At 36.0% G+C, this 16,223-nt stretch overlaps 1 protein-coding gene across 1 annotated transcript in view; it reads left to right on the plus strand.

Moving 5' to 3' along the window:
- The window catches only part of LOC136862916 (cell adhesion molecule Dscam2), a 476,298-nt gene that overhangs the window by 286,828 nt on the left and 173,247 nt on the right, over positions 1-16,223 (plus strand). The window contains exons 12-13 of the mRNA XM_067139195.2: positions 10,436-10,584; positions 15,512-15,643. Coding sequence (XP_066995296.2) covers positions 10,436-10,584; positions 15,512-15,643 — 281 coding nt within the window. The remainder of the gene's footprint in view (positions 1-10,435; positions 10,585-15,511; positions 15,644-16,223) is intronic.

Below are 16,223 nucleotides of genomic sequence, written 5' to 3' on the forward strand. Positions count from 1 at the left end.
TTGCTGTTATTTTTATAAATAAAGAGCTACATTCATGATTGTTGTCCATTTCTAAAATAATTGCACGCTAAAACAGTGTGCCAAATTTCATTAATGGCTAAAGAGACGGTAAAATTAATTTTCTAAATAATATAATTTTAAAGGAGAAGCAATTCAAAGTAAGAATTTAAGTTGAATATCTCTGGAAGTTCACTATACGCCCATAAGACATGCTTGCCAAATAATCGTAAATATGAAGTATTGAAGCTTCCACCTAATCAATACATATATTTATATATAATTGTTCTACAGGACCGGTTTCGACCTTGTGAAGGATATCTTCAGCTGACAATCATAACATACAATTAAAACATCACAGTAAGAATGTCACATGATATGGGTAAAAACATTGTCATTACAAATGTTCTGGTTTAAATAATCATCTACATTAACTGATATAATAATTAAAACTTACATTACTATATGTACATGAATGATGTACGTTAAAATACATTTTTCTTAAATTATAAAGGTGTCGCATAGTATGGATAAAAACGTTATCAATTTGCAAATGTTTTCCGTCTTATCTTTGTCTATGTTAATGGGTATGAGAGTTAAAACTTTGCAATAATATTATGTGCGCAGGTGATATATGTTGAATGTACAATATTCTTAGATTGTGAAGTGTCCACTGTTCCACATTAAAACTTATGACTAGATGAATAAAGCATTTTGAAGTACAGGTTAATTCTTGCGGCATGTTGTATATGCGACTATGCTATGATATATGATCAGCTGTGTTTATCTACTGGTGGAATAATAGTATGAGTTTCTTGAGGTAATATGGACACTTATATCAAAATCAGGTAGTTGTCCGGTGTTTAGTGTGGGACTGTCGATATATACACAAAGCTTATAGTTTAAGACTGAATTGACCATAAAATGTGATAGAATACGGTATATAAATGTAGATAGGTTGTTGTTTTAGCGACGTAATGTAATGTTATGTTTAAATTATTATATCAGTTAATGTAGACGATTATTTAAACTAGAACACTTGTAATGATAATGTTTTTACCCATATCATGTGACATTCTTATTGAGATGTTTTAATTGTATGTTATGATTGTCAGCTGACATTAGTAGACGAATAAGTTTGAGTGGCGTTTATAAAAGTAGGAAAGATCACAATATGAAGATAAAGTTGGAATTCAAGAGGACAAACTGGGGCAAATATTCATTTATAGGAAGGGGAGTTAGGGATTGGAATAACTTACCAAGGGAGACGTTCAATAAATTTCCAATTTCTTTGAAATCATTTAGGAAAAGGCTAGGAAAGCAACAGATAGGGAATCTGCCACCTGGGCGACTGCCCTAAATGCAGATCAGTATTAATTCATTCATTCAAGGAGGATGACCTTCACAAAGTCGATATCGGTCCTGTAGAACAATAATGTATAAATATATGTATTGATTAGGTGGAAGCTTCAATACTTCATATTTGTGAATATAATCAATATGGAAATGAAACTTATAGATTATGAAATAATCGTAAGTCATTCATTTCTCCCAATACCTCCATTAATACTTAATTAGATTAAGGAAGTAGGAATCAATGTCAAAACACTCATTGGAATGGCATGAAACCAATGATCACAGAACAATTTTTCCTGCGGGAAAGGAAAATTTTCAACAATGGCTACAATTCCAGTGACAATGTGTATTCTGTAAGTGTATAAGAAGATTATGAGAAGTCACTAATTGGTCCATAATTCTACCATAGTAATGATCTGATTGATAGTTTCATCAGGATATCACCAAATTTTATCTCTACGAAAAAAAAGTGTAAATACCCATGTAAACCTGCAATGGCAACACGTTTCATTTAGGTAGATTTAAAGCTAAATTAACAGTGAAACCTGGATATTCCAGCAAATGACACATGCAACAACAGTCCAGTCAATAGTGACTTCAGAGGAAACTATTCAACTTGAGTTACATGGAATGTTGACTGTCTAAATCATCACATAATTTTGAACTACAAGTTGTGATGGTTATGAGTAAATACAATGGCCATTTTGTTCACCTAACAACTGAAGACTCTTAACCATTCCTATAAATTTATATCCCAAGCAGAGTAGTGGTGCTGCAAGGTCAATAGAGCAGTATGAATATAACCTTTTTAGGACACCTTTCTCCAAAATAACCTAGGAGCACTATTAATTTATGGAAATAGTTCATAATTCATAACAATGGTTAGTTTCTGTTTTACAAGATCATTTATAACGAAAAATAATTTGTGGGCAAACTAAAATTTGCCTTAATTTTACAGGGTTTGTGGTATGGATATTTACTGCAAAGCAATCTTCTTATATAAGTTTGGCACCATACAAATTTCCTATCCCAAGGAGAAGATTTTAGACACAATATAAGCTGCCTCCACGGATCAGAGGTAGACTGCCCGACTCATGACCACGTGCTCAAGGCCTTGATCCTGGCCAAGGTAACTGATTTTTTGAATAGCAAGCAAAAATTTTTGGCATTCCATGTCATACTTGTTGGCATATTGAAGAATTCTTGTGGTGCACTCTGCATCTACCCAATAAAATTAACTCAGCTGTATGAACCATCCGGTAGAATTCCACTTTGCTATTACAAGGCAGCAAATCAGAATATCAAAACTGGTATACAGGCCGCCTGGATGGTACCACTTAAGAAGGGTTGGTCAGTTCGTTCTTCACTGCAGTTGCCCATGGAGTGGTACATTTCCAAGGCAAGAAAAGATCAAGAATTGTGCATGATATTTTGCAGTTAGGAATTCAAGACAGATGATTTACAATATAGAACTATGTCAATTCATCCTCTCCATTTTTAGATATGTCAGTTAACTGATATCATGTCAACTTCTCATCAAGCCAGCCATGGTTCAAATCACAATCCATATAGAACTATGGGTTCAATGCCTAACCATGGCACTTTAATCTACAATATTAGTACATTCTACTTCTATATTTCTCCAGTGTTTTAAGAACTAAATACCATGTAAAAACTGATTTTTGCTTTCCCTTTCCAGCACACAGTGTGGTTTACGGCTCTTTTGTTCTCCTCCATTTAAGAATTTCTCAATCAATCAATCAATCAATCAATCAATCAATCAATCAATCAATCAATCAATCAATCAATCAATCAATCAATCAATCGATCAATCAATCAATCAATCAATCAATCAGTCAATCAATCAATCAATCAATCAATCAATCAAACACCACTGATCAGTATTTAGGGCAGCTGCCCAGGTAGCATATTCCCTATCTGTTGTTTACCTAGTTTTTCTTAAATAATTGCAAAGAATTTGGAAATTTATTGAAGATCCTTTGTAAATTTTTCCAATCCTTAATTCCGCTTCTTATAATTGAATATATGCCCCAATTTGTCTTCTTGATTTCCAACTTTATCTTCATATTGTGATTGTTCCTACTTTTAAAAACACCACTCAAATTTATTCTTCTACTAATGTCATTCCATGACATCTTTCCACTGCAGCTCAGAACATACCACATACAATATACAAATTTCATCATATAAATCTGTATTGATACAGTTTAAAATAAAAACTATTGTTAGGTTTAATGGTCCACCCAATCAATACACTTCACTTTACAAGTGAAAACACATTCAATACATTCAACACATCCAAAGAATGTTTAATATATTTTAATATTGAACCAAAGAATGTTTAATATATTTTAATACTAGCAGATGTACCTGTGCTTTGCTATGGGATTCTCAGAAAGACTGACTTGGTGGTTTTCCTAACTGAATTCAACATAGGTCTTTACAAAAACGTCAGTAGAAATGTAGCGATTGAAAGCAATGTTATCATATAAAATATTTGATCAAATGAAAAACAGCACACTTCCTCAATTTCAATGAACAGTTCTATGGTGCCGATCTAACAGTCCAAAGTTCCAGAGCTGGAATAACCAGGTTGCAGACTGCCGTGAAAACTCCTCTATCATTATTCTGTTAAATATGCACATTACTCATTCCAAACAGTGCCTCAGAGTAGGGATTGAATACCTCGAATGCTGTGATGAACCAGTGTGTTACGTACCAGTAATATCAGAACATGTATGAACCAGAGGAATGGCATGCTAAAGAAGAAAGTTATCTAACTCCCCAGCTACTTCCCGCCAATATACAGGCAGGCTGTTACACTCGGTACGACCAGGCAAGTTGGCCGTGTAGTTAGGGGCGCGCAGCTGTGAGCTTGCATCCGGGAGATAGTGGATTCGAACCCCGATGCCGGCATCCCTGAAGATGGTATTCCGTAGTTTCCCATTTTCACACCAGTCACACCAGGCTGTACCTTACCAAGGCCGCTTCCTTCACACCCGTATTCCTTTCCTATCCCCTTGTCGCCATAAGACATACATGTGTCAGTGTGACGTAAATCAAATTTTAAAAAAACCTCGGTATGTTGCAGTAATCTTATCTATCAGGGACGAGTGGAAATAGAAGACAAAAAGCACATCACAACAAACAATGGTCAATGTAATGTTATTGTTGATAAAGTTTATGAGCTTTCTATATTGCAGGCCTTCATATTAGTTTTCTTTCGACTCTGTGATATTAGGGCGTCTTACAAAATTATTTATATCGTAGACTGTAGTTCCTTATTCTCAGACTTTACATATCGATTTTCACTAAATTCTGTTTACCCATTTTCTCGTGAATCGGTGCTGATATGGACTTAGTAACAAAAATCCAAATTCATGAATATCTCTGTGATTATATGCAGTATGGTAACAATGTATAAGACATAAGTGATCGGAAATTTAATAACATCTTATATAACTACTACTAACTTACGACATAACTAAAGTTATGTTAGTTATGTAGCATTTATCGATACGACCACTAATAACATAAATTACTTATTTGAGAATTACATTTCAGGCCTTCCCCTAAACTACCATTCCTCTCAGCGCGAATAAAATAATTTGTAGCATAGATTGTAGTGACATTACATACCAGTTTTCATTAAATGCTCTTCAGCCGTTTTCTCGTGATGCGTGTACATACATACAGACAGACAGAAATTACGGAAAAGTAAAAAAAATCCATTTCCTTGTTACTGTGGACATGACCGATACAGAAATACCATTCTTTTCAAATTCTGAGCAATGTACAGACAAAACTCTTATTTTTACATATATAGATTACATTTCAGGCATTTTCCTAAACTACATTTCACTCAGTGTGAATAAAATTATTGATGGCTTAGATTATAGCGACTTATTCACCGACTTTGCATACCAATTTTCGTGAAGATACGACCAATGATATAATAAATATTTGAGAATTAAAATTTAGGCCTTCCCCTAAACTACCACTTTTCTCAGCATGAAAATACAATGATGTATAGCCTATACTGTAGCGACTTATTTACCGTCTTTGTCTACCGATTTCCATTAAGATATGACCACTAAGAACATAAATATTTGAAAATTAAATTTTAGGCTTTCCCCTAAATTGCCATTTCACTCAGCGTGAATTCAAATATTTATAGCCTAGATTATATCAACTTATTACCCTGAATTTGCATACCAATTTTTATTAAGACATGACCACTAATAACATAAATTTTTGAGAATTAAATTTAAGTCCTTCCCCTAAACTACCATTTCACTCAGCGTAAATAAAATAATTTGTAGCCTAGATTGTAGTGGTTCATCACCCGACTTTACATACCGATTTTCATTAAATTCTCTTCAGCCGTTTTCTCGTGATGTGTGTACAGACAGACAGACAGACAGACAGACAGACAGACAGACAGACAGACAGACAGACAGACAGACAGACAGACAGACAGACAGACAGAAATTACGGAAAAGTAAGAAATGCATTTCGTGGTTACTGTGGATATGACTGATACAGAAATACCATTCTTTTCGAATTCTGAGCAATGTACAGACAAAACTCTTTTATTTTATATATATAGATTACATTTCAGGCCTTACCCTAAACTACCATTTCACTTAGTGTGAATAAAATTATTGATGGCCTAGATTACAGTGACTTATTCCCCGACTTTGCATACCAATTTTTGTGAAGATACGACCACTAATAACATAAATATTTGAGAATTAAACTTTAGGTCTTCCCCTAAACTACCATTTCTCTCAGCGTGAATGAAATAATTTGTAGCCCAGATTGTAGTGGTTCATCACCCGACTTTACATACCAATTTTCATTAAATTCTCTTCAGCCGTTTTCTCGTGATGTGTGTACAAACATACAGACAGACAGACAGACAGACAGACAGACAGACAGACAGACAGAAATTACAGAAAAGTAAAAAAATGCATTTCATTGTTACTGTGGACATGACCAATACAAAAATGCCATTCTTTTCAAATTCTGAGCAATGTACAGACAAAACTCTTTTATTTTATATATATAGATTACATTTCAAGCCTTACCCTAAACTACCATTTCACTTAGTGTGAATAAAATTATTGATGGCCTAGATTACAGCGACTTATTCCCCGACTTTGCATACCAATTTTCGTGAAGATACGACCACTAATATAATAAATATTTGAGAATTAAACTTTAGGTCTTCCCCTAAACTAGGCCTACCATTTCTCGCAGCATGAAAATACTAATATGTATAACCTATATTGTAGTGACTTATATACCATCCATGTCTACCGATTTCCATTAATATACGACCACTAATAACATAAATATTTGAAAATTAAATTTTAGGCATTCCCCTAAACTGCCATTTTACTCAGCGTAAATGCAATTATTTATGGCCTAGATTATATCAACTTATTACCCTGACTTTGCATACCGATTTTCATTAAGACATGACCACTAATAATGTAAATATTTGATAATTAAATTTCAGGCCTTCCTCTAAATTACCATTTCACTCAGCGTGAATAAAATAATTTGTAGCCTACATTGTAGTGGTTCATCGCCCGACTTTACATACCAATTTTCATTAAATTCTATTCAGCCATTTTCTCATGATGCGTTTACATACAGACAGACAGACAGAAATTATAGAAAATTAAAAAATGCATTTCCTTGTTACTGTGGATTTGACCGTTACAGAAATACCATTCTTTTCAAATTCTGAGCAATGTACAGACAAAACTCTTATTTTATATATATAGATTGAATGTGTAACTCATGTCAAACTGACTGGCCTGTAATTTTTGGCTTTGTGTTTACCAGTATCCCCCTTTCCTGTATACAAACAGGCTACTGTAGGAACTCTCCATTCATTTGGTATAGTTCCTTCATGCAAACAGTAATCAAATAAGTACTGGTACTTCAGATTTTGTACTATATCCCAACCCATTGTCTTTAGTATATCCCCAGAAATCTTATCAATTCCAGCTGCTTTTCTTTTTAAATTTTTGTATCTTATTGTAAATGTCTTTGTTATCAAAGGTGAATTTCAATAGTTCATTAGTGTTAGTCACCTCTTCCATCTGGACATTATCCTTGAAACCAACACTCTTTACATACTGCTGACTTAATACTTCCCCCTTCTGTAGATCCTCGCATACACACGCCCACCAATTATGCTTGCCATCATATTATCCCTAGCTGACTTCCTTGCTACATGCAATTTCCTAGTAAGTTCCTTCAATTTCCCCTTACTTCCCCAACCATTTCTAACTCTATTTCTTTGCAACCTGCACCTCCTTCTTAGTTTCTTTACTTCTCTGTTATAATATAGTTGGCCTTTACCATTCCTTATCACCTTTAAAGGTTCATATCTGTTTTCACATCCCTCAACAATTGCTTTAAACCCATCCCACAGTCTGTTTACATTTTTATCTACTGTTTTCCACTGATCATAATTACCTTTTAATAACTCCCTCATGCCTCTCTTATCAGCCATATGGTACTTCCAAATAGTCCTACTTTTATGAGCTTCCTTTCTATCACATTTATTTTTATCTATGACAAAAACAGCTTCATGATCACTAATACCATCTGTTACTTCAGTTTCTCTATAGGGCTCATATGGTTTAACCAGCATCACATTCAAAATATTCTTATCTCTATTTGGTTCCATCACCTTCTGATTCAGCTGTCATTCCCAGATTAACCTATTTGCCATTTGTTGGTCATGCTTCCTGTCATTCACATTACCTTCCCAATTGACCCTTGGTAAATTGAGATCACCTGCTACAATCACTTTCCTTTATGTATTGTTTCCCACAAAACAGATTATCTTATCATATAATTCTGAATCAACGTCTGCATCACCCCTTCTAGGTCTAAACACTCCAAATACATCAAGTTGCCTGCCATCTTTAGAGATGAGTCTTACACCTAGAGTTTCATGTTTGTCATCTTTAACATTTTTAGTAACTTACAAATTCTTCTTTCACTTCTATCCTATCTCTATGATAATCACTTCAGTTCCTTGAGAGACCGGGCAAGTTGGGCGTGCATTTAGGGGCGCGTGGCTGTGAGCTTGCATCCAGGAGATAGTGGGTTCGAATGCCATTGTCATCAGCCCTGAAGATGGTTTTCCGTGGTTTCCCATTTTCACACCAGGCAAATGCTGGGGCTGTACCTTAATTAAGGCCATGTTCACTTCCTTCCAACTCCTAGGCCTTTCCATCATCGCCATAAGACCTATCTGTGTCGGTGCGACGTAAAGCCACTAGCAATGTTCCATGTGAACATTTCTGCATCTATTACATCATTTCTCAGCCATGAGTCAACTCCTATTACAACATCAGTTAAGTATGTTTTTATTAAATTACTTAATTGTATTCCTTTCTTTTCAATACTCCAACAGTTCAATACTAATATTTTTATGTCATCCCTACTTGACATCCAGATCCCTGTACCATTATCACTGGTCCCTAGCCCACCCTGTTTTCCTGAGTGCACCTCCCTATAACCCTTCTAAACAAACTTCCTAACTTATATGTGCCACTGCGGTTCAAGAGAAGCCCATGTAAGCGTAGATCCCTACCTCCTACCCACCCATTAGGATCTACAAATCTCACTCCCAATTTCCCACATACCCATTCCATACTCTCATTTAAATCTCTAATACCCTCCAGTCAGTATACCTCCTACACAGTATCCCACTGATCACAACCTCTGCTTCCTTAAATTTCTTCCGTGCTGCTGTAACATGATCCCACACAACCCCAACTATGTTAGTAACCATTCCTGCTTGCCTTATGTTATTGGTACCAACATGGTAGATTACCACCTTCTCCTTGCCCTTGTCCCTCCTTTCTATTTTCCTCAACATCTGCCTCGAACCGTACAATCAGTTTTGCACCCTCAAACATCCGCCATGATGAAAGCTCTTCTGTATGATAAAATTGCTTTTTATTTTGCAGTTCAAACAATAATTTATTCTTCATTTCTTGAAATCTCAATTGCTAACTGTTAGCTATAAGTATGAATAAAACTGTAATTAAGGTCACATTGTAATACACACAGGTCAATAATTGCCTTTGCTTCAATGATTAATTTCTCAAAGCCCTGGTAGATCCTGAATGTAGGCTTGCTCTTTAATAAAATCTCACAGTAAAACATCACATGGAGTCATATTAGGTGACCTTGGGGACCACAATATAAAAGTTAAGTCTTATAATTGAAGAGAGTCCAATCCAGTGAATCAGAAAAATAGCATTAAGATAAAAACACACATCAGAATGAAAATGTAGCAGTGCTCCTTTAAAATGATGTAACTATCTGGGCTGTCTTCCTGCAGTTGTGGCATTAATCAATTTTCCAGCATGTTCAAGTAGGTAATAATCGTAACAGTTTTCTCACCGAGGAAGAGCGGTTCATACACTTTACAAGATGAAACTGCATCTGTATCTTGGGGACTGAGTGCCTGCATTAGGTTCAGCCAGTACAGTTTAAGGCAAATTCTTAATATAAGAAGTGCCAGACAGTTTTTTGAGGCATTTGCAGTTTGTGTGATTTCAGCTTTTAAGGATTCCTGGAGAAACAGTTACACATGTGATCCACACTCTCTGATGGTCCTGGCCTGCCTGGTATTTTAGCATTGCCCAAACAGCCAGTCATTACAAATTTCCTGTACCACTCTCTTATTGCTTATCTGTCAGAGAATCTGTACGATTCTTTTCATGAAATGCCTGCTGAACCATTACAGCAGACTCATTTTCACCAAATTTCAACACACAAAACAGTTTCTGTTCTCCTGAAAATGCCATGTTAGCACACTACTGACTCCTAGTGTCAAAATGCACAATTACATCATGGCATCTAATACAAAAAGAAACTTGTACATTACCCCCATTTGTTTACATACTTTTTTCTTCTCAGTGTGTTCTGGTTACTGCCCTACCAATTTCTGGGTTCCTGGAGGGACGTATGACTTACCCTGTACAGTATAAAAAATTTGAATGTTCTGATACTGTCCTAGGTATGAGGTGAAGGAGACTCCAGTGGCAGGAGGTCTGTTGTCAGAACTCTTCATCTCCAAGACAGTCAAGTCTGACAGTGGTACCTTTACTTGCGTGGCAAAGAATCTGTATGGTCGAGCTGAAAGAACAGTTCATCTTCAAGTTCAGGGTAAGAAAACCTATACTTACATACATACATTGTAAGTCTCCTGTCCCTTATTTTGTAGTTTTAGCCTTACAAATTTTATTTTCAACTTACAAATACATGGATGATATTGTGTACATTCTCTAACAGGGTAACCATTGCAACCACAAAAGAAATGTTTGAGTACACTGAGGAGTACATTGGGTAGATGCACAGTACACTGAATCAGCTATAATCTGCAGATGGCCTACCAGGTCCTTTGTTAGTTCAATTGAAACAAGCATGGAATTTGTGAGTGATTAAGTCTGATGGCTGTAGGTTTGAATCCCCAATGGGAATGTTTGGACCATTTATCTTTTCATCCTCCCTTATTTTGTAGAGATGTTGCCTCACATATTCATTTTCAGTGACTGGACGTTCATGGGGCCCTATAAACACCTGTTTGCTAATGAAGTAAGTGCTCAAACTGATGACCATCTTGATAAATGCACATCTGAGCATGCCCAGAAAAGAGAAATCTAGAGTAGAGGATAGGATAGGAAAAGGGAGATGGAACAAAGTCATGAGAGGGAGAAAAGGGAGGGGAAAATAGGTTCTGCAGCTGTCAGGGAAGATAAGGGAAATCAGGACAGGAACGGATCTAATGAGACTGATGGGGTTGAGGCTCTGGTCATGAGAGAGTTCTATTGTTAGGCATGCGGCAAAATTGTGTGGAGAAAAGGGAAACAGAGTAGGCTTTTATCCAGGAATTAGGTTAACACAGATTTTAAGGACAGTAGAAGAGGAGGAGGGGAGTAAGAAGAACGTGGTAGTTTTTCACACTGGTACCAACAACATAAGGAAAGCAGGAATAGGTAACAACATAGCTTGTGATGTGAGGATCTGATTATGACAGTGCAGGAGAGGTTTCAGGGAGCAGAGATTGTTATCCAGCTACTAAATGCTGGGTGCTCAGTGATTTAAATGAGAAGATGAAGTGGGTATGTGGGGAAAATGGGAGTGAGATTTGTACATCCTAATGGGTGGGTGGGAGAGAGGTTTCTGCACTCAGATGGCCTTCACTTGAACTGCACAGGTTCATATAAGTTAGGGGGTTTGTTCAGAAGAGTTACTGAAAGGAGGTACGTGCAAGTAAACAGGGTGCACTAGAAAATGGTGATGAGAGAACACTGGGAGCAAGTAAGAATGACATAGCAAAGTTTTGTTACTATTAAACTGTAGAATTATTGTAAGGAATGGCAGGGAATTAATTTAATTGATAGGCCAATATATTTACCAGATATTGTAATAGAAGTTGAATGATGGCTAAGAAGTGATAGTTACAAGTGCAAAAATTTTCTCCTGAAACTGGAGTGTGTATTGTAGAGACAGGATAGAATCAATAGGAGAGGGAGTATTCATATTGGTGAAAGAAAAAATCGTAAGCTATGTTAAAGTCAAGAAAGGGAAATATGAATTTTTATGTATAAGGCTCATTTTTAAATATAACATGAAGCTTGATATTCTTAGGGTGTAGAGACCTGGAAAGGGTAGCACTAGCACTGATACAGAATTATCCAACAAGGTGATCACCTATATGGAGAATGAATAAGAAAGGAATATTATTGTAGTGGGTGATCTCAATTTACCAAATGTTAATGGCGAAGGTGATGCAAATGATAGAAATCATGACCGACAAATGGTAAGTAAGCTGATCAGGGAAGGACAGTTGAATCAGAGAGTGATGGAACCAACTAGAGGGAAGAATATTCCCAGTAATGTGGTAATAAGGTGATGACCTCTATAAAGAAACTGTAGTGCTGGATGGCATAAGCGATCATGAAGCTGTATTGTAGTTGAAAATAAATGTAATAGAAAGGAAAGTTGTAAAAGTAGGACTATTAAACACTACCATGTGGTTGATAAGAGAGTCATGAAGGACTTTTTAAAAAGTAATTATGATTGGTGGAAAATGGTAAACCTATGGAATGTGTTTAAAGTAGTTGTTGAGGAGTGTGAAAACAGGTATGTGCCTTTAAAGGTGGTAAGGAATGGTAAAGACCCACTATATCATAACAGACAAAGAGTTTAAGAAGGAGGAGCAGGTTAGAAAGAAATAGAGTTAGGAATGATCAGGGAAATAAGAGAAGATTGAAGGAACATACTAGTAAATTTGGCAAAGAAAGTCAGCCAAAGATAACATAATTGCAAGCATAATTGGCAGTTATCAAAATTTTAGTGAATAATGGAAGAATTTGTATAGGTACTTTAAGGCAGAAACAGGTTGCAGGAAGTGTATATATCAGAAGTATTTAGTCAGCAGTATGTTAAGGTTGTTGCACATAAAGATAATGTCCAGGTAGAGGAGGTGACTAATACTAGTAAAGTACTGAAATTTACTGATTATAATAAAGGTTTATCTAAAACAATAAAAAATTTGAAAATTAGAAGAGCAGCTGTAATTGGTAAGATTTCTGGGGATATACTAAAGTCAATGAGTTGGGATACAGTACCATAACTGTAGTATTTATTTGATTACCATTTGCATGAAGGAACTATACCTAATGAATAGAGAGTTGCTAGTTTGGTCCTAGTGTACAAAGGAAAGGTCGATTAAGACAGAGGAGATAATTACAGGGCAGTCAGCTTGACATGTGTTTCATATAAGCTCTGGGAAAACATTCTTTCTTGTTAAATTAGACATGTTTGCAAACAGCAGCATAGCCAGGATTGACCAATGGGTGGGTTATAGTTACAAAACGATGATAGAGCAAAATGAAGGTGCTTGTGCATGTGCATTATAAGGACACTGATAGGTACAAATAAATTATGTGAATATTCAGATTGTAGTACCATTGCACTACACAATCTTACATTAAAATACAGAACAAGAACAATATGATCAATGTCAACAGTTTTACAGCGAATGGCATGTTCAGTTTACAGTCAAAAATCCAACTTTTGAGGCTTCTTAAAAAATATATTAGAGAGATCTATTAATTTTACAATTATGTTCCTGTGAATGTTCAAAAGAGCCAACCCACTGAGTTGACTTTCACTTGTTTATTGTCAGTTACTATTTATTTTCTTTTGTAAAAATTTCATAGGGTTGGGGTCTAACCCCCCAGTAACCCCACCTTAGCTACGCTCCTGTTTGCAACATGACTAACTGGTTTTGATAGAAGGTTGTTTGGGTTTAGGAAAGGTTGTTCCAGTGGTGTTCAACTTGCATGATTCCGGCAAGATATAGCAGATATTTTACATTCTGGGGATCAAACGGACAGTATCTGTATTGAACTATCCTAGACTTTTGATACGGCAGATTATGGGATCCCATTGACGAAAATAACAGCTATTGGACTAATCACGCATTCATTTATTTAAACATGTTTAAATATATGGTTCCACCTTCTCAATACTATTAACAGTCTTTATTATGTTACTACTGCCCATACATGTTTCGAGAACTTAGAATGTTCTCCTCTTCAGCAGAGCCGATGGATGATAGTAAGGAGACTCGGAGTTATTGTTCCTGTCCAGATTTTTTCTTCTCTTTTTTTTTACAGTTGGCTTTACGTCACATCGACACAGATAGGTCTTATGGCGGCAATGTTATAGAAGAGGGCTAGGAGTAGGGAGGAAGTGGCCATATCTTTAATTAAAGCACAGCTCCAGATAACTATTCACCCTTCCAGTGTTTTCACTGTGCACATAATCACACTCACTTTCACTATGTAAAGCTATCACATCACCACCTGAATTGTTATTCTGCAAAATATCACATTATTCCTTCTGGAATCAGTCTGTTACTACAAAACTTACTCATGTTTGAAGATTTGTCTACTACACAACCACTGTCACTTGCTATTTCACTCAGCTTGAGAAGTGCCAAATTTGGCTTGTAAACAATGAGTAAAAGAACAAAAAAGGAGGGTTTACAGTCAAGTGTCGGAGTATGATACACTGAATGAGCGCTAAACACTTAAATGACCATATTCCTCTATGGGAGTAAAGGTGTCACCAGAAGCGATCCTCTAGAGCAATTTCTGAACTTCAAGAAAGTTCATTAACCCAATGAACTCAGATGACGAGGCACGCCCGCTTGCGAGCACATAGCCTACAACTCGGATGATGAGTTGGGGCCGCGCATTGACAATGCTCAGATATCTCTCTATAGTCCGCTCAGTTTGTAAGAGATGGCTCTTGCGTTAATATTTTCGTATACTAGATGGTTGATGCGAGAGTATGTCAAAGTTCCCCTTTTTTGAACTTCACATCACATGTATAGGGTGACTCGGAAATTCCTTTCAAGCCAGTAGTCAATATGACAACTAGCAGCGCGCGCGTTTCTGAACACGAAGAATTAGTGAAGTTAATTAAGTGTTTTAATTAGTTATTCCAACGATAGCGTAAGTGAAGATCTTCAAGAATTAGAAGATAATTTGTGTGAAGAAGTGTTGAGTGTAAATAGTGTTAATGAGTCAGGAAATGTACTGTATATATCACTAGTGACTCAGAGAGTGATGATGAGCAAAACCTTCGCGCTAGGCCTCCACAACTAAAACTTGCTTTGAAATCTATCACACAAGAACATTATTTCAGGTTAGTGCATGTATTCATTCACCTTATCACAAAATTTCAGGTTAAGATCTTGTATAGTTTTCTTTTAACAATATATTTTCTGTTGTGCTGCACAAACAGCTTTTCCACTGGGATTTAAATCTGAGTCAGTGCAACAAGCAGAAGTATTTAAATGAGAGCCCATTGGGTTAAAATAAATTACTTTGATAAAGTCAACTTTGAAAATAATACAAATGGTGATCATACCCCAAATTTATCCACTATTACATGATGTATTAGTCATGAGATTTTCCACTTTCTGTACCCTAAAACATTAAGAAATGTTCTGTATGTGCAGTGTTCTATTCAAATGTAACCTTGTAAGTGTCACTTACATTATGAACACCCACAGATGCTCCAGGAAGGCCACAAGACCTTCGAGTTCTGGACTCCGGCAGTAGAAGTGTCAAAATTGCATGGCTGGCTCCAGTTGAAGATCGAAGTCCTGTTCTTCAATACATTGTTCAGTTCCAGCAAGATTCACGTAAGTCTGCTGTAGCTCTTTGTTGAATAGCATTCAAATAGTAAACTAACTTATGGACTTACGTAATTATTTGATAATTTTCTATCACTTGACTCTGATGCTGACATGGAATTATTTGATAAGATAATCTGTTACGAGGAAATGTTATTGTAGCAGGTGATGTCAATTTATCAAATATTAATTGGAAAGGTAATGCAAATTGCAGAAAGCCTGACCAACAAATAGTGAATAAACTAATCTGGGAAGGACAGTTGAATTGGAAAGTGATGGGACCAATTAGAGGGAAGAATATTCTAGAGTAGTGCTAATAAAACCAAATGACCTCTATAGAGAAACTGAAGTAATAGATGGTATAAGTGATCATGAAGCTGTTTTCATCATAGTTTAAAGGTGATAGAAAGGAAGGTTGTAAAAGTAGGACTATAAGGCAATACCATATGGATGATAAGCAAGGCATGGGGGAGTTTTTAAAGAGGAATTAAAATCAGTGGAAAATGGAAAATAAAAATGCAAACGCAATAGTTGAGGAGTGTGGAAAAAAGTCATGTACCTTTAAAGGTGGTAAGGAATGATAAAGGTC

The sequence above is a fragment of the Anabrus simplex genome, chromosome 2 (genome assembly GCF_040414725.1).
Source record: "Anabrus simplex isolate iqAnaSimp1 chromosome 2, ASM4041472v1, whole genome shotgun sequence".
In the NCBI taxonomy this organism is placed as follows: Eukaryota; Metazoa; Arthropoda; class Insecta; order Orthoptera; family Tettigoniidae; genus Anabrus; species Anabrus simplex.